Below are 19,427 nucleotides of genomic sequence, written 5' to 3' on the forward strand. Positions count from 1 at the left end.
CCACAACCAGTTCCCGCTCATCCAACTGTTGTCACACGCGAGTGGGGCTCAAAGACCGTATTTCCAGAGTAAAAACCTCTGGTGTGACACCTCCAGTTACACCACAGCACCTTCGGGCAGGAGGCAGAAGCAGAGGCACACACACGGCCGACCTCTCGCTTCTCCCTGCGTGTGCTCCAGCTTGCGCTCTCCGTAGCAGAGGTCGCTGTATCCCATTTAGCTCGAATTAGCCCTCGCTGTTGCCCACACAGGTAATTTCCTGCACTGTCCCACTTTCTCTGCAATACAAGCTCCCATTCAGCGAGGCATTTAAGCACAGGAACTTACTGCCTTCAGCAAGAGTCGAGCACAAACTCCGGAGCTTTGCTGATTAAGCACAGAGCTGACAATTCTTTTTCCTCTCGAGCACCTCACTTCACAGGAGACTCCTCCAAAAAAAAAAACAACAAAAAAACCCCTCCCTCCTCCTTGCATTTCTAATAATTTCTATCATGCCCTGGAAGCATATGTGACAACACTGCTCGGGTGAGAGTCCTACAGACAGCCGAGCAGAAAGCTGCCTGCCAAGCACACACCCGGCTGGGGGGAAGGAAGAGCTACGATGGCAGAAGTGATCCTGGGCATTCGACACGTTCTCCCAATTCCTGACCACGCGTCTTCTCTTCTGGAGTGATTTTTCCCTAACATGGCACCAAACCCAAAGGGGTTGTCCCGTTGACTGATGAGAACGAAGAGACCTCCTCCTGTCCCTGCGCGGCTCAGTTTCCCTGCATCTGTCTTTACAGAGACGGAGGGATGCTCCCCAGCTCCCTCAGTAAGGTGATCCTTGCTGCCTCGTCCTCGTCAACACACTAAAACCTGTGCATCTTTCATTTGTGCTCAGGAAAAACAGTTGAGTTCAGTTTGGGTCTGTGATTCCTGTAGGGAATCCAGCTGGGAACCCGCCAGGGGCTCATCCCAGTGCTTTAAGACAAAGGAAGCTCTTTCAGCTTTGGCTACAATGCAACACCGAGAGCCGCAGGCACCCGTACACGGAGGTTACTTCTGCTCACACCTCTTATTGAAAATAATCAGGTTTCATTTATCCTGGAGCTCTACAAGTAACTACACAACTAGAAATGGTGGTGACATACCCTGGGAAGGTGGAGCCAAAGCATTTGGGAGAGAAGACAATTGTCTGGTCTCAGAAGCATTTGATGATTACTGTTGTAACCAGAAAAATCACTAAGGATGATTGCTGCTTGCCACATTCCTGTGCTGCCAGGAAGATCCTGAAAAAGCTCCAATTTCCACTGGAATTTACAATTCATTTATTTCTGAAGTGAAGACATCAGAAGCACTCCTCAGCTTTCTCTTCTCTTTATGTCCCGTTCCCCTCCTGCTTCCCAGGTTCCAAAGCTTATCTGTGAAATCCAGGTGCTGTGAGAGGAAATACGTACCTAGGGAGGCAAAGGGTCCCTTGCCAGTCACTGGGACCCTCAGCATCATGGCTGGATTGAAACTGAGAGCCTTTCTGAGGGATTGGTCCAGGCTCAGCCCAAGTCACGGGCTTGATGCCATAATCCCTCCATGAAAGGGTTATGCAAAGGGTCAGAATAGGTGATGATAAAATTCCCTTCCAGCCAAAACAATCTCCGAACCTCCAAGGAAATCCACCATCCTCTGGCAAGAGCCAGGACCAGACTTTCTGAAGTGCAACAATGTCTGGCTCCAGCACCACGGGGGCAGCGCCTCTGAAGGGCCATGAAACCATCTCTGCTGCTTGGGAGGTTCGACGAGCTGCGCTGGCACGGCCTGCCAGCTGCAGACCACAAGACTGGAGCGCTGGGAACGAAACCAGAGCAGATACGCTCGGAACGGCTTTAAAGTGAATGTTACAGTGCTAAAAAAGAAGCAGTGAAACGTAACGAAAGCGAATTCAGAGATCTTTGCACATTCTAGAAAGGCGTTGTGCAACCCAGCCCGCTCGGCAGGCCCGCGGTGGGAATGGCAGGAGCTGCTGCAAGTCAGGGCCCAGGTACCTGAGCGGAGCTGTGTGGGAGGCACGGCCCGCAGTTGCAGGAGCGCAGCAGCTTCAGAGAGAGCGGGAGCTGACAGAGATTAATGAAGGGAGCTCAGGCAGTATCTGTCTGTAGGAGGCCTGGCTCGGTCCAAGGCCATTAACTTGTTGCTCTCTGAGCACCACCAACAGGACTGGAAAACAAAAACACGTCTCCTCGGCGTGGTTCACGTCCAGCGACTGCTTCAAGACTGCAGCAGAACGAGGAGCACTGAGAAAGGCACAGAGCCACTGCGATGGCTGCAGGCTCGCAGGGCTGCAAGTTTTTGCATGAAGCCCGAGTCAAAACCAGGCAGACAACTGGGACGGAGCCTTCAAAGTAGAAACAAATAAATTACTGGTCTTCATTTTCTCCCATTCGGGAGTTTGAACTTAAAGAAGAGTCCATCAACTTTAAGTAAATCATGTTTATAATTAAAAACACATTTTCCTGTGCTGCTTACAAGCCCTTGGATGATTAATAAGGCATTTTTCGAATTACTTTAATTCACACTAATTACGCTGCTTGCTTACCCCAGTCAATAATTCTCCTTCCACGGAGATAAAGCTATCCCAGGAGGAGGTCTCCCTCCAGGGACCAGGAGGGAAAGGACCCCAGAGAACTGCCTAAGGCACCAGCAACATACGGGAGGTCTTTCACAGAAAGCTACAGAGCTGGTTACATGAGTCACGTCGTGTTCAACGCTCACAGGACTGCTTTTGCTAAGCCTGACTCTTTGCTGGATAAGAGGAGGTTGCTCAGCTCCTGGGGGCCTTGAGCAGAGGTACCAACCTCGCGGGGGGGCAGACTTTGCAGGCCTGGCATGGAAACACAAGGGGCTATGCACCTTCTGGGTTGGGTCAGGCCTGTGCCCAGCAGAGCTAAATATATTAGGAGCAAGCGGGAGAGATGGAAGGAGAACGTAAGACCCTCGTGAACATTTTCTCTTTCTTCCCCTGCCTTCAGCATTAGTTTCCCTCAGCATTTCAATCCCACAGGCTGACTGGCAGGATTGGGAGCCAAGGAACACGTGTTCCTCCAAGTACTGGTGCATCCGTGTTTTGCCCCCTGCACCCTAGTGAAGACGCATCAAGGGCAGGTCAGTAGCAGGGTATGACTTCTGAGTTGCCTTGACAAAAAAGGACAGGAAGTGGAGAAACAAACAAAAAAAAGGCAGTAAAGGATCCGTGAAATAAAACTGTCTCTGTTCATTTTTTGTCTTTCCAAAAAGAGCTGCTTCAAGCCTTATCTTCTCCTGTGTCATTTGGAGGCACTGGCAAGCCTCCTATTCTTCAGAAAAAATAACTGGGAAGACAATTCTTCCCATACTACAAACCATAGTAGTATAACAAACTGAATGAGAATTCAATTCTCATACAATTTACAATATTACTTAAAAAATAAGAAGAAAAATACAAAAACAGTGATACACTTCCATGCCTGCCCCAGCACTGCAGCCTGCCTTTGGATCGTGAATGGATTTGCTGGGTCACCATTCCACAGGAACGGCTGAAATGTCCTGGCTCAGAGGCCTTCGTTAGAAGACATACTAATACCTGTGGGGAGACACAGTGATGTGGAAGCTGTGAGTTGATTGTGCTACCTCATGTCCGGCAAAGAGCATGCCCCTTCCAGCACTTCACAAACCAGTATGCTCCATGAAGACTCCTGCAGACTCTCCAAATCTAGCAGTGACACTTCCTCATCTTTTTACCCTTTCTCACCCATTTGAAGACAGCAGTTATTTCATCACCTATGTGTCCTTATAGTTGACAGTTATTCTTAGGCAACTGTAAGCTACAAGTACTAGTACACAAACTGCTCTTCAGCCAGTGCTGCACTCAGTAGGCACTGTTACTTCATGAGCTAAAACAAGCTAAGAGATACCAGCAAGGCTTTCTTTCCTTGAGAGGTGTGAGAAGGCAATAGTGAGAGCCAAGATAATCGAAGAGGAAAAAAAAACAGCAGCTACTAACAGTGTCTGAAATCCTCCAGAAGCACGTGAGTTTCTGTGGAAGCCTGATTTGTATTAATCAAACCAGCATTGAAAAGCGTTACCACAAAATTTATTCTAATACCTGTTGTACCACACCCTAAAAATCACAAAAGAAAACAAGTTGAGATAAAAGATGTTAGCTGTCAAAGGTGGGGAAATACCGTCAGAAAGCCACAAGGTTGGCTTCCTCTGAGAAATTAAAGAAAAGTGGTAGACATTCTTCAGATTTCTTATCAAAGACAGGTGTCTTGTCTACTTTGGTTTAGCACATCACCATCACAGGGCAGCGCAGCTTGTCACCTGACTGCAGCCAGCAAGAACAGTTCCGACTGCTCGAGCAGAAAAAGCAGGAAATGGATTCTGCATAAACTCTGGTCTCACAATCTGCTTTTGATTCTCTGCACTTTGGAGGTGCCCTAAAACTGGCATCAGCCCCAGATGTTTGAAAGCCTGAACCCTGCCTGATGTGAATTTACAGCACCTGAGGTACAGTGTGCTTGCTCCCTAGACAAACATCCTTGTGAACAGTAAGGGGCAAGGCAGCATAGTCTGCTCTCTCCACAGGTTACCTGCTCACCAGGAGGCATCCATGGGGAAGACGGCACAGAGAAACCAGAATGCTCTTAGGTCATGACCTCGACCAGCGTATTTTATCTTGTGGATTTGCACAAACCTGAATGATTGTAAGAGAGCTGCATGAGATAAGTAGGTCAAGGGATCCATATCATGCCTAGTGACCAGCCACGAAGAAAGGCAGACTTACCGATTATTTTTTTTTTTTCCCTAAGACAAGAGTACACAACACAGAGGTAAGGTTGAAGATCTCCTTCTGCTTCATGTAGAAATCCAGAGTGAAAGTCAGTTGCTATTCAGCCTGCTCAGCTGCTCTTAGACAGCATGGCCATTTCTTACATTGTTAAGACCATTAGCAAGTTTAAAAATTCAGCCCAGTGGCAAGACATTTAAAATACTGCTTGGTCTCCTCCTAGAGCATTTGTCCTTAACAAAATTCACTCAAAGCGATGCTAGGCACTGTAAAAGGCACTGAGGTTCTGTGCACGCTGGTCTCCCTAACAGTTCTCACCAGGAGGAGCCTGCACATGGCCATAAAGAAGATTGAATCTAAAAAGCACGCCCTGTTTCCTCATGGCTGAGGGGCAGCAGGCTTCTGGTATTTGCACTGGATCCACACTCGATACATTGTCATTTGCTTCCCACGGTTCACTTGCAGTCGCCGATCAACCAGATTCTGGATTTTCTCCAGCCCAGCTCTTGTGAAGAGATCATCTAATTCATCTGTAAGCAGAGAGAAGGAGATAAGGATGCTACAGCTTTCATTTAACTGATACCTGCTCACGCTGAGGGCTAAACAGAGTTGAAAGATGGGCCAGAGGAAACTCATGGTCTCTGTCTGGCAGGGAAATGTGAAGATCAGACTGGACTTAACTGCTGTGGCATGGGGGGATTAAGATCACAGTCTCACCAGTTTCCTTTGAGTTTACCTCCTACTAAGGAAGGAAAGAAGTACTGTGAGGACAACTAGAGTTACAGAGACTTGACAGGGAGAAAACAACTGCAATTCCAGACTTGGGTATTGCTTCTAGTAAACAATTAAGGGAACATCTTCTGGCGAGCAGGGACAGATCCATTCCCTCCCCCTCTCCCTCCCCCCACAGGGATTTCAGAGTCTGCAAGAGCAAAGAACGGGATCAGATGAATCAGGCCTACACTTTCAAAAGGGTGGCAATAAGATCTTTGCTGTATAGGCTGGAGGGGAACTGGATTCATTAAGGTTAAGTCTGGAAAAAAAAATCCGTAAAAAACCACACCCAGCTGGGGCCCAATCAAAGCACCAAGAGCCCTCAAGGCTGCAACACTTACACTGTTAGGTATTCCTGACCAAGCAAATAGTATCACAGTGCCCCAGCACAGTGGCCCTGGGCAAAGCCAGAGAGAGTCCTGCTGAGCAGCAGACAGCTCGTTCAACTGCAGCCTGGGAGCACGTGATTTGTACGGAGTTTCTGCAGAAAAGGGCTAACAGGTCTCAGCTTGTGCTCTTTTATCAGATGCTTGCCATAGCGAAGCGTTTGCCAAACACGCATTAAACATTAATTCTGTTGTGACAAACAAGATTTGTGCAGCAGGGAACGGAATGGTTTGTTGCAGTTGTGCCACTGCTCTAAAACAGACTCTGCAGATGTGCCCTCAGTGGAAGTGACTGGAGGTGCGACTGGTGATAAGGAGAGAGAAATACAAACCCTGCTGAACACAAAGCAGCAACAAAACCGAGGAGGCTGCCTCAGCTTTGTGCTGAACCACACTCCTCTTACTCCCTTGTGTCAGTAAAGTTAAGAGAAGACCTTCCAGTTGTGTCCATCTCACTGCATCCTTCTCAGGCAACAAGATTCAAGGAGAGCTCTTCCACTCCCATTCCTCCCAGTGTAGCAAATACACCAGTTTTAAACTAAAAAGGATCTTCTGCTTAAGAATTCACTGTGCCACATTCGCATCAGTAAGTGTCAGGCCCAGGCCCCCGTGCAATTGGGAGACACTTAGTATTTCACGCTGCTCCAAGAAAAAACAGGCTGGAAAGATCTAGTGACAAAAACAGGGCACAAGGACAAAAAAGAGGTGAGCAGAGCCAGAGGGACGTTTTCTAGCCTCCTACCTTGGGTGAAGAAGTAGACTCTGGTGCCATCACCTCTCACATAGAAGTTATCAGACAGACATTGACCTAAGGGCAAGAAGGATTTAAACAGTTACCAGTTATCATTTAAAAATCAACAACTGCCATCCAACTGCATATAACGACAAGAGGCACTTCTCCTCCCAGCACATGCTGTGCTTGAGGAGAATTAATGAGCTGCCTCCCAAACAGGGCAGACACTACTCCAGAGAAGCATCATCCGTTAGTGAGCTGGTAAGGCTCCCCAAGGGAAATGAAAATACCTTTCTTAAACCGAAGCTGGGCCAAGTCGTAGCGGCCATAATCTCGTAACAAAATCATTCCTCCTGGTTTCAGAAGGCGACTCAGTCTGTTAACGATGCACTGCATCCTGAGGAAAGAACAAAAAAGCTGTACTCAACAGTCTGCAAAATCACGCCCGTTTACTTAGCCTACTTTCCCAAAAAGGTGGTATAAAGCTTCATTTCTGTTTCAACTTCGTACAAAAAGCTACCAAAAATTGGCACTTTTCTGAGCTCTCGCAGGCTTAGGTGGGTTGATTTTATTTGGCCACCTTTTTTTCTGACACTCCCAAATTCTGCTTTTTTTTTCTACATGGGTAACTTAGCCTACCACAGCAGGGGTTAATTGCTCTCTCTTACTAATTACAAAAATATCTCTACTGGTTTTTGTAAAACAAGCAGAAAGTGAACTTGAAGAAAAATGCTGTGAAATAAAACCAAAGGGAATATTAAAGAGAGAACAGGAATATTTAAGTCATTTATTTGCATTTCATAGGTCATAGCACATCATCATGCTAAGCACAGTACTTTTCTAAACTGTTTTCTGAACCTGCCCCCTCCCTTCTTCCCACCTGCTGAAGAGAAATTCATCTAGTATTGGAGCCTAAAAATACAGCAGCATACCTCCCACAAACTGGTGCTGAGAGCTCAGTGCGGCTGGCGTTCAGAACAGGCAAGCAACCATGACCACAGCAAGAGTTCAACCACAGCCATTCAGCACTTCAGAATTACACCTATCCCGTACCAGAATTTGCTAAAACAAAGTACCTGCAAGTTCCACTTCCAGAGGTTTAGCAAAAAACTGGACCAGCCACAGAACAAACTTTAATTTTCCTTGATATGAGGAGACCTACTCTGGAGCTTTACACGTACCTAGCAAAGCCCTGACACCCAACCACCAAGCCATTTTTACAACTTTTACACTGGCTCTACGAGTTTCATCTCCACATATTGAAGTGCAGGCTCAGCTCCAGCAGCCTCATCTAAAAGTATTCAAAGGAGCATTTTCCCATTAGTTCTTGCCTATTACTACCCATCAAACATCCCTTATGTATTCTGCTCCGGATAGACGTTTCATTTAACAAGATTCTCTTTCCTGCTCTTGCAGAGTTCATGCAAATAACAGTTTAGCTATTTAGCTGCTAACAGCCTCTCTGCACCATGCTTATAACACAGGTGGTCAAACTGTGTAATGTTTCCCTATTCAACTGTTAGTTAATTAAACTCCATAAAGATATGGATGGCACACAGATCATTTTGCTATCTAGCAAGTGCTGAAGCTAAATAATTCATTACGTAGAAAGCTACCAGTCTCCTCCTCAACTTAACGGTCCAGGGAGATCCCATGCAGCAACACCATGGAGTACAGTGAGCTTTGTTATTAGCCAGTCTGATAAATCTCTTTGGCATTTTTGGTACAAGATCTCTTGGCAACAGGTGACTGCAATAGAAAACCCTTCTTGATATTCCCAATATCATTACTTTGTGCAACCAAAAGTGGTGCAACTTTCAAAATACATCAGTACTGCAGGCTGTTTTAGTCCTTGACTTCAATGTGAAGTCCATAAAACTGTAGAGATGAAGTAGTGAAGTTGCAGAGATGAAAAAGACGAGATACATTGAGATTACAGAGATACAGCCAGGGAATTTTAAGTCTGTGATATAAGTTATGACAGCATAACTTGAACAGATTAATAAGAAGCCTTATCTAAACTGAATGAAATGGAAGAAGGTATAACAACATGGCAAGTACTTCCCGCTGGTCACCAGCCAGACTTCAACCATTAAAGTTTTTACTTTCTCTGTACTGTTTTAAAGTTTCCCTAGTAAAGAACTCCAGTTCTATGTGCATTTTCTTTGGAACCGGAAGGAATTATTAAAACTTACTTCTCTGGGAGAATTGCTGAGAGGACAAAGATAAGAATGACAACGTCAAGACTCTCATCTGGCATTGGGAAAGGACTTTGGTCATTGCACAGATCATGGACAAACGCAAAGCAGCGAGAAGAATCATATTCTGCATTGTTCTGTATTTAAGGGGAGAGATATTAGAGAATTAGCACACATCAGCAGCCCCTGATCTCCATATTATCTGGACATGGGAGCACTTCAACTTTCACATAATGACGTGATGTGTCCAGAGACCTGTTTCAGCTTCACTGAACTAAATAGGAGAGACAGAGTTCTAGACAGGGTTGATGGGCTCCCTGGTCAGATAGGGAAAAATAAGTACACGTAGGAGATTTACAGAGAGCTTTGGACTTGTTACATTTAGGCAATGAGCACTGCCAAAAAAAAACGCAAAACTGGATTGAGGGATAATTGCAATTTTAAGGTTGGATTTCCCACTAATAGTAGAAAGAAGTGAGAAATTTACTCTGTTAAGTAGGAAATCTTTATGAAAGTGGGTGTGTTAGGGCACCTGCATCACTGAAATCAATATTCAACTACAAGCAAGCTACTTTCAATACCCCAACCATCACACCTGGCTCCCTAAAGTTACGCTCATAAAATCTCATGCAGACTTCCATAAGTTGTTTAATTTTCTAAAGCTGCTGTTAGGGATTGTAGTGGCTTCTATAAGCGGTGCTTGTGTCAGCTTAGAGAACGAAATGGCACGCTGGATCTGCTGCTGCGCTCCCATCTCACCTCATAAAGTGACTGATTATATTTGATACTTCACGGATTCCCAGTTCTGTTCTGACCTGAAATTTGTTAGCAGTATTTATCTTCTGACTGAATCCCAGCCTCCTGCTCCACAGACAGCAGTACCCCTCCACAGCTGTCTGTGCAGAAGCAGTCAGACCACATTCCCAGAACTGCAGTGACAGTAATGCACACACAAATCAAAACCAACTTCAGCTGCTGTTAAAAAATAGCCTGAATGTTTTCAAGGTTCAGCAGTTACTCAACTAAAAGAGCACTGCACTTACAAGAGTGCTGCCAACCAAAGGGGAAAGGAAATCTGGCTGGCTTGTCTGCTGCCAATGTGACATTCTCAGTACTCCTGCTTCCCTCATTTCTCCAGTCTTTGATGGCTCATTTTCCTGATTTACCAGTATGAGGGTCAGCATCAGGGCTAGCTAAAACCAGAAAGCTTCCAACATAGCTAGACAGCTGGTGGAAGCTACGATATACTTGGGTTAATGTGCAATTGGCACCTTGTACTTCCTACCTTCATAAGTCACCGTTGAGTTTACCTGGACAAGATCCACAGCCGTTGTAGAAAAATCACAGCAATAAACAAAAAGGCCTGGGTCACTGGAATAAATAAAAGAAACTATCATAATTTATATAAAGGTGCTCCACAGGAATTAAAAAAGTGTCTCAAACTCACAGAACACAAAAATAGGGGGCAGAAATGCCGGGCTTTAATGTCTCTCTCTCATCTGTTGTGCGAAATTGAGTGGAGCACTTTGTTCACTTATGTTCCAGTTATTCTCACACAGAACAGACTGCTTACTTTTTCTTCAGGAGAAGAAGAGACACTAAGGTCTGTATGAAAATGCTTGAATGAGTATGAATGAGACATGCAAACACGCATCATGCTTTGTAGGTTGCACTCTAAAGCCAAAGATTTCCAGGCTCAAAATACAATTATCTGAAGACTTGTATGGCACAGCTGTCATTTACATACGGCCTTTCTCTATGAAATTGTCAAAACTAAAACCATATGCAGCACTTTTCCAATTGTTTTTCAGAGGCTGGTTTATCATGCAGGCAAAAACCTGCTGAGAACTACTTACTTGTTGGTTTGTAGGATTGGGAAGACCGTATTTCCAGCACCACAGCCAACCTGCACAAGCAAAACAGACATGTACATAGTGAAAATTGTTTCTTCAGCATGTCCCACACAACTATTTCAAATCATCTCTCTACAGCCATGGAACAAAGAGCAACTCACAAGTAACACATGAGCACAGCAATGACCATTTGCAAATATCACTGTAAGTTCTGAGTAAGTTCAGCTCTGAGAAACAGGCCTACATATGAGCATTTGTGGGAAACCACTAAGTTAGGCAGTTCTTCCAGAAATCTTACTAACAAGCCATATTGTTACTTCTCTGAAAACTGTTTTTTCTGGAATCCCAAGCATAACAACCAGTATGAGTCACTGAGGCACTGGCAAAGGCCGGGAATTAGTTACATTAACTTCTATAGAAATTCGGAGCAATGGAGAAAGAAGTTTGATTTACTATAATTACATCCTGCTGTTTCAGAGTTCCCCTCACTAGATGGCTCTTCCTCAAGTTACAGCTAGGCCTACAATGATTCTGTCCCGCTATTCCTTCTACTTGTTCCCGTTTGAAGAAAAGAGGACTCACACAACTGGGTTTGGGGAATTTGTCTCTGTTTAAACAATCAGTAAAATCAAAAGACTGCGCAGAAAATACCACCAAGGGCTCCCAGTGACAGACAGCACCAAGAATACTCAGGTGAGAAAGGAAAGCCACCATGAACCAAGAACATTAGTCTGAGGAAGTCTTGAGGGTTCAGATTATACGCAAATCTAAAGGGCAGCTTATGTTGACTCTCCCTGGGACGGCAGAGCTTCCACAGCACATGAGCATTCAACAAAAATAGTGATATCCACACTAAACAAACTAGCAGAGCAAAAGGTCATTATGAGCTGTTAGGAGTCTAATATTTGTAAGTCCTACAAGCTTGCCCAGGACAAGCGTGATACTCTGTATTAATCTGAGATTCCCACTGCTATCAGGTGGATCAGGAGGACCCAAACAAACAGGATCTTTACATTCTTGGTTTCATTGTTTCATTATCCATCTCCCAAGGCAAACAAGAACTAGCACAAAACCACAAAACACAAAAGATAAGGGAAAAGATTTATACAGACAAATAAAACAATCAACTTCTTACACAGAAGATGACTTAAAGGCTTGTTTCAACATGAGATAGTTTGTATTTCAAGCGCGGAAAACTCCTTATAGCCCATGTGCTCTGCCAGGACGCTGTCTGAACCAAAAGAACCCCAAGTTCTAAGCTGCCCTCTCTCTTTTTTGCATTTTACTGACTTAAGTCAATCATGCCATTCACTTGCTGTTTGCCGTGACATGTTTTTACACCCAGTCACTCCAACGTTGATATAAGAGACTGTTCGAAGTGTGATTCTTTGCTCTATAGCCATTACCTCTAATATGCGGTAAGATGCAGAGGATCCCGGGTAATCTCCGTAACTTTGGTTCACCTCACTACGCTTCTGTGGAGCCAGCTCCTCCGTGCAGAATGTAGGCGTGCTTTTTATCAGGTTTAACTGATTCTCCGCCCTGGTTTCTAATGAGCAATGTCCATTTTCACAGCTTCCCAGCCCTGCGTTGTTGGATTCTTCTTTGTAACTATGTTCACGCACAGAGTCCTCATTTTGACTTGGGTTCCTATTTGGTGCCAGCTCAGGAAATTCAGTGAACAGCCAGTGCCTGTCCTTGAAGAAGCCGTTTTCATGGATTTTATAAAAGTCATCCCAGTACCTCTTAGCATTCACCTCGTATTCCTCTGTAAACACAAACAAAAACATCACCAGCAGTCAAATCAGAAGGTCTCAGTTTAATCAGTTCAGTCAGTTAGGGACCGCTGCAGATATCTGCTGTAATCCCTTATAATAAGTAAGGTTATTGATTGAAAATCACCTTGATTTAAATTGTACCATCCCACAAGAACACTCAGTCTGCCTCCTTACTGTCACTTTGTTAGGAATAATAAAGGGAAAAGAGAAGAAGGAAGAGAAGAAAATAGAAAGAGGAAACTGCCTGTCTCCTGGTAGGATTTAAAGGAAGTTGGCAACAGAAAAGGCTTCTTTGAAGGAGGCTGGAATGAAGAAATCCAGGTTTTACTTCCATCCCTAACGCTAACTTATTCAGTTCACAGGAGCAATTCATTTGGAGCCTCATGACTTTAAGTGTCAAGCACTTAAACTTCTAAGGAATTCTATGACAAGTGCCTGGAGCTGAAGAGCTCCCGTCTGACACACCACCCCTTTTTTCAGACTGAGAAACAGCAAAATTAGTCAACTCCACAGGCCTAAAGCTCAATTAGCGTTTACACAATACTGCAGGATTACAGGACAGCATGTTTTACACAAATGTTCCTGGAGTTCAGTCTTTAGCACTTTGTTTTCCACTGTTCTGTGCAGGTTGGAACATCACAGGCATGAAATTAAAACAAAAGAGAGGAACCGAAAGAAGTGACCACTACAACTGAAGTAAGAGCGCAGAGCTAAGGGGGATGGACTGAAGTTGCAAGAATTAACTTTAGCATCAAGCAATGCTATTTTCACACCAAGTAGATACATTCCAGTAGCAAGATGATTATTACAGAGAGCTGGAAGAACTCTTAGGAAGCCATAACCTAATGAAATCAGAGCTATCCACAGAATTATTTCCACAGCTTCACCTATTTCAGAGCAGGTATATTTCGATGAGTTATTTTTCCATGGGAAATAAAGAATCCAATTGGTTTCCTGAATTCTCATCAACGCAGTAAGCTTTCTGTCCTGGCAAATAAGAGCTAATTATAGCCTTCTGCGCTTGTAATCAACTAGAGGTATTAACAGCCTTGGCCAGAGACCCCAACTGCATCTCAATAAGATGCAACTCCTTAGACATCTTTGCACGGCAACAAGTTCGTTACTGAATGCAAAGAAAATTTCCAACCATTAAAGACGCCAACCGTATGTGAGAATGGGTAGCCTCTCCACAACATCCACTAACAGTAGGGTTTGGAGAAAAAGCAGGCATCCTAAAATTGGGGATTATAGTTATCTGAACTGCAGTTTATTTACTAGTCTTTCTGAATTCAGAGCATCAAAATGGTTAGAAGACATCTGAAGGGAGATACTAAGAAGGAACCAAGACCACCTGGAAAAATAAGTAGCCTCACCCAAATATAGACAAAAATAGCTTTAACAAAGAATCAGAAGTCAATCACGTATTTTTAGTAGGATCTATCCCTGAAGCACAAGAACTATATATAAAAGTAATCTCTTTACCTCAATTACAAGCATATTCTCCTTTTAAGAAGCCTTGTCCTTAAACACCACGCTGAAAGAAATTTTAGCCTGATATTAGACTAGAGAGAGCAGTAAGTTTGTGCCGTGATCTCACCATACCTCAACGCAAGCAGTCAAGAGAGTTTACTACTTGCACAGGAGACACTCAATGACTGCTAATGTCAGAGGAAGAAGAGTTATGGATTCAGTCCCGGGTGCACTCACTCCTGAGCTGTCACTTCTTCCACACACTAGTAGGGAAACACAAGGCTGCTGGGGCTGAAAACGCTCTTTCAGCTAACAAAAATATAAAAGCCCGATTCCTGCTCATCCCTAAAGGTGCCATGGCAGCCCCTGACCGTAACAGGATGTTCCCGTCAGGAGCTGTGGCGATATTCCAAGCCAGCCATTTTGGATCACCAACATTTTTGCTCTTCCTAAATTATTGTGAAACTCTGTTGGATGCTATTGAACAGCTGCTGCGCTCCAACCCAGATGTGCGGAAGCTTTATTTAGAGTTCATTTTAAAAGCACTAGAATAAAGGATCGCTAGCAATATAAACACAAGAAGCCAAGGGCCAGCTGATAGAGATCATGCAAGAAACAGGGTTAAAGCTAAAAATGACCATGCTAATTTTTCAGTCTGACTTCCCGCACAACTTCTGCCAGAGAAGTTCTCATAATACTTGCTTCAAGACCCTTTTTGTAGTATTAGCTCATAAGGACATCAGCATGCGAGCCGGATTCCTCCAAAGACTTTTTTGACGAGGACTCCTGACCTTTTTGCTCATCTTTGGTAGGACACACCCAAAGTCAAGCCCCTACTCACCCTTTCACATTGCAGAAGAAGTGCAAACAAAAATAACTGTTCGTAAAAGACAGGAAGAGAACCAGAGATCCCTTGAGTCGCATGGGGGCTTTCTCTAAAGAAAACCAAGAAACCCCTTCAGTTCTTTCTCTGATTCCAGGCAGCAGATACACCTTCTGTACAGCACACAGAACTTCCCTCCTTCTTCAGGATAAATTCTGACAGCCCAAGAAGTCCAAAGAATAATACAGCCATAATGACCAATAGCCTGTCTTTGTTCTCCTGCCTGGACGTTTCTGATTCTCAAAATACCGGACCCTTCAGGCACATTTGGCTGGGCTGACTCCCCTATGTTTCAGCCATCCCATTGTCTCCACATGCTTCCTATTGAATAGCGGCCATCAAAATTTGACTGTCCCCCATTGTTCGGTCTGGGAAATACATCATGAAGACCTGACAAACTGCTCTAACAGCAAATTTCTCCACAATTTCATAGTTGCATATAGGTTCTCAAAGCATGACAGACAGCAGCCTTTAATGTTAACCAGATTTTAAAATGAACTCAACACAATGGGTATCACAATAGAAGCTGCTGGATACTTCTGGGAATCCAAGAAATTAGGAGGGTTGCTCTTTGGTATAATTAAATTTGCTATTGTGAACACAACTGGAAGCTATATGGGAAGTGTCTGAATAGCTCCAGTAGTGCTCGGCGCTGCCTTACAGATGACACACACAATTTACTTCGAACAAAAGGAGCGGATACATCCTAGAGCTCAGCAGGATATAACAAGATCATCATCAAACGAGTCTCTTATCATACCAAAGAACAGGAAATCTGAAAGCACCGTCACCTGAGGGACTGGATGGTACCTAAGAGGTGTGAAGATGCAGTGCTAACCAACTCCGGAACGGCTTCAACCACGTAACTTGACCGTAGAGCTGTGCACCTCTAGCTCGACTCCCGTTCAGGTAAGCTTTCATTTTAGATGTATTGACATCCTTTAAGCCGAGTTCGAGGAAATAAATTTGGAAACCCGTTTCTGCCTCTCTGACGATAAACACTCCCATCAGGATAGAACCATTTCTCCTCACTTCAGATTTAAGCACAACCGTGCTGTTTGTTAACTCGGTAGGGATGGGTACGGACACTACTTTATTTGAGCCTCTTAAGAGGGGAAAAAAAAATCTTACAGCGTGCAAGCAAACAGAAGATTAACTGTTAGAACTTAAGCTTTAGAGATCAAAACACATATGAGACTGTTGCTCTACACTGAAAGAAGCCTGTTGACAGGAAACACTACCAACTATTTAAATGTACACACCATGAACAAAGAATCTCAAGAACAAAGAATCTCAAGCCAAGATGACTCCTCCCAACCAAGGTCATTTCTCTTCCCCAGAACGAGCCTTGGCAGAAGGTGGAAAAGTCACAGAGAGGTAAATTTAGAACAGAAAGACTCCTTCTCCGCCATTTTCACCATCATGCACTTGGTAATAATGTATTTTGAATAATTCAGGAGAGAGGGGGAAGGGAGGAACACATGGAGATGAACACGCAGCTCAGACAGTTCTGCTGCTGTACACACAGTCGGGACTGATGCGTTACAACAATATCTAAAGGTACCTTGTTTATCTGGTGGCAATAGCTGCGAGCTGTTCTCTTGAACTTTACTCTTGGCACTGGCTTCCTGCTCTTCCGACCATTCCACATTGTCCCTGTTGTGAAAATGAAGGTGAGCTACTCAGCTGAGAATCGTGAGGCAAAGACAAACAGAGAAGGGTCTGAACAGCTCTCCCCACCGACGGTTGTGGAGCTTTTCCACATCTCCAATTCTAGCTCGGCAGCAACGTACCAGCTACTGGAGCATTACAAAAGGCACAACTAGAAGGGATCCCAAGAGACACCAAATCTGTCCCCTAATCCTTTCCCCTATTCGATGGTCAGCCAAGCTGAGAGGAATTAAACCCTTCCTACAAAACCACCGGGGCACTCAGCACAAACAGGCCTCCTTGGAGAGGAGCTGCCACTCCCCGACGGTGAAAACAAGTAATCGTTCCTATACAGGTGACTGCCAGGTTGGCACTCGCATACTTTCGCTCGAGCAGGTCGTCAGCATGGTCCGTTTGATTTAGCTGTCTTAGAAAATTACGTTTTATTTCTCAAGTTAAAAGAAAGAGGGCAGCTAGGGTTATTTGGAAGGTAAAGTGTTACATTAATATTAAATCCAATTATGACAAAAATATGCAGGAATCTTAAAAGCATTAAGAACCTATTAATAACTTAAATGTGCATACAAAGTTGTATAGTCATTAAAGTGATTCACTTCACCTTTTTTCATTAAAACAAATGAAGGAAAAGCAAAATACAAGGATCAAGAAGAACAATCCTGGCCTCAGGAAGAATTAACCTTTTGATATTAAGCAACAAAACAAAGCCTTAACTACTGTCTCTGAAAAACCAGATTACTAGGGAGTTTCTGCAGGGAAATACTATTGAGGATACGCTTTTGTAACACACCTTTGATATAGAATAGTCCCAAAATAGATGACAAGCTGATACATGCACTCGTTACTTTATTACAGATTAAACATAGCCGATTTTCAACAGGGCAGAGCATAGCAGCCAGAGCCCTGAAGTGGATATATTTACTTCAGAAATGCAAAATACCTTCAGTTCCCGTCAAATTCAAGCATTTGGGTCCTGAACATCTCTAAAACAACAGCTTTCTGCAACCAAAGCCCTCCTGCTCCACGCTAACACCTGGCGTGATCCCACACTCTTACGGCATCGCGTGGCAGCCGACGGGTGAAGTTACCTCCCTTCGATTTACACGTCAGCTGCTCGCGCGTACGGGTGGGAAAGCTGTAAGTGTCTGAGAGCAGATACTGCGTTAACTATAGCAGTGAATCGATGGCCACGAAGCAAAGCAGCACGTGCTCCTGAAATAGGGGGCAGGCTGCGAATCCTGACTGCTTCCGACCCGAGGAAGGCTCAGGACCACGGGGAATGGGTGCTCCCGAGCACCAGATGAGCAGGGCTGGGCTCCTCCGCACCTCCAAGCCCTCAGGGCAGCCCCAGCAGCCCGCCAGCCCCAGGCCAAGCTGCCCCCCTGCCTGCTCTGCACCCCACCGGGCGCTACAGAGGGGAGCCTGGGCAGCGGGCCAGCACGCTGGGAAGGGGCATGAAATTGTTCATTTGTCTGTGGCTGGGCTCCTGCGAAGCAGAAATGGTGGGGGGCGACGCTCGGGGCTGACCCGAGCCCTGAGAGCTCTGTTATGCGGAGCCTCGCCCTGCCACGGCAACAGGCTGGGGATGAACCCCTCTGGCCACCTGCACCGCTGCGACGGGTGTGGAGAGGCACCCCCGGGGCTGGGGCTCCCTGGGGCACGGGCTCCCCGTGACAGGGGATACCTGGGGGCAGGGGCACCCCACAACTTGGACACCCCAGGAAAGGGGTTACCTGGGGCACAGGCACCCTCAGGAAGGGGCACCCCAGGACACGGGCACTCCTGGGGGCACGGACACCCCTGGGGCACAGGCTCTCCACAACAGGAGCTACCCGGGGGCAGGGGTACCCCACGAATTGGGCATCCAGCGGAAAGGGCTCCCTAGGGCATGGGCACCCCCAGGGGCAGGGGTACCCCAGGGATAGGGGCACCCTTGGGAAGGGGCTCCCCAGGGACAAGAGCTCCCTGTGACTTGGACACTGGGATAGGGGTACCCCCAGGGCACGGGCACCCCAGAGGGCAGGGGCTCCCCAGGGGCAGAGGCACCCCAAGGGCTGAGGCTCCCTGGGGCATGGGCTCTCCGTGACAGGGGCTCCCTGGGGGCAGGGGCACCCCGCGACTTGAGCACCCCAGGGAAGGGGTTCCCTGGCGCATGGGCACCCTCAGGAAGGGGCACGCTTGGGGGCATGGATACTCTCGGGGCACAGGCTCTCTCGGGCACGGGCTCTCTGCAACAGGTGCTCCCCGGGAAACCCCATGGAAAGGGCTCCCTGTGGCACAGGCACCCCAGGGGAAAGGGGTACCCTGGGGATAGGGGAACCCTCAGGAAGGGGCTTCCTGAGGGCAGAGGCTCCCCGGGGCACGGGCACCCCCGGGCTTGAGGCTCCCCTGGGCACGGGATCCCCGCGATTTGGGCACCCCAGGGACACGGGCTCCTCGGGGGCAGAGGCACCCGGGGGCTGAGGCTCCCTGGGGCACGGGATCCCCGGGACTTGGGAGCCCCCGGGGCGGGGGCTCCCTCAGGAAAGGACACCCCGAGGCTGGGGCTCCCCGGGACACGGACACCCCCGGTGGGACACGCGGGCACCCGAACCGGCGGCTCCGCGGGCCTCGGCCTAGGGGGAGCGGGCAGGGAAAGGCGGTGGAGCGGGGTTCAGCGGGCCCGCCGAGGGGTCGGGGAGGCGGCGGCCGCCCTCACCAGGCGTTGTGCTGGAAGAGGCGGGCGGGGTCGGTGAGGAGCCGCCTCCCGAACGGCCGCCGGGGCTGCGGCAGCGCCTCCTCGCTGGGCGCCGCCATGACGGGGCCGCGCGGCACCGGAACCGGAAGCGCCGCCCCGGGGAGGGGTCGGGGCCCGACCCGAGAGAGGACTGGGCGGGCGGCCGC

The 19,427-nt window shown here is 46.7% G+C and overlaps 1 protein-coding gene across 1 annotated transcript; it reads right to left on the minus strand.

The window, feature by feature from the left end:
- Window positions 1–4,083: 4,083 nt before the first annotated feature.
- METTL2A (methyltransferase 2A, tRNA N3-cytidine) lies at window positions 4,084–19,400 on the minus strand. Its single transcript, XM_080564885.1, has 9 exons — window positions 19,243–19,400; window positions 16,441–16,532; window positions 12,152–12,513; window positions 10,749–10,798; window positions 10,203–10,263; window positions 8,890–9,029; window positions 6,985–7,091; window positions 6,704–6,769; window positions 4,084–5,331 (listed from the first exon to the last, which is right to left on the minus strand). Exons 1-9 carry the CDS (start codon window positions 19,338–19,340, stop codon window positions 5,180–5,182), a joined length of 1,128 nt encoding a protein of 375 aa, XP_080421011.1. The 5' UTR covers window positions 19,341–19,400; the 3' UTR covers window positions 4,084–5,179.
- Between the last annotated feature and the right edge of the window lie 27 nt (window positions 19,401–19,427).

This window comes from Anser brachyrhynchus, assembly GCF_964034855.1.
Source record: "Anser brachyrhynchus genome assembly, chromosome: 22".
Lineage (NCBI taxonomy): Eukaryota > Metazoa > Chordata > Aves > Anseriformes > Anatidae > Anser > Anser brachyrhynchus.

Excerpts from the sequence above, each read along its gene's own strand:
- METTL2A (XM_080564885.1), bottom strand. The coding sequence starts at position 19,340 with ATGGCGGCGCCCAGCGAGGAGGCGCTGCCGCAGCCCCGGCGGCCGTTC. Across the intron at positions 16,533-19,242 it reads CTCTTCCAGCACAACGCCTG|GGACAATGTGGAATGGTCGG; the intron begins GTGAGGGCGGCC and ends TTTTCACAACAG. Across the intron at positions 5,332-6,703 it reads AGTCTACTTCTTCACCCAAG|ATGAATTAGATGATCTCTTC; the intron begins GTAGGAGGCTAG and ends CTCTGCTTACAG.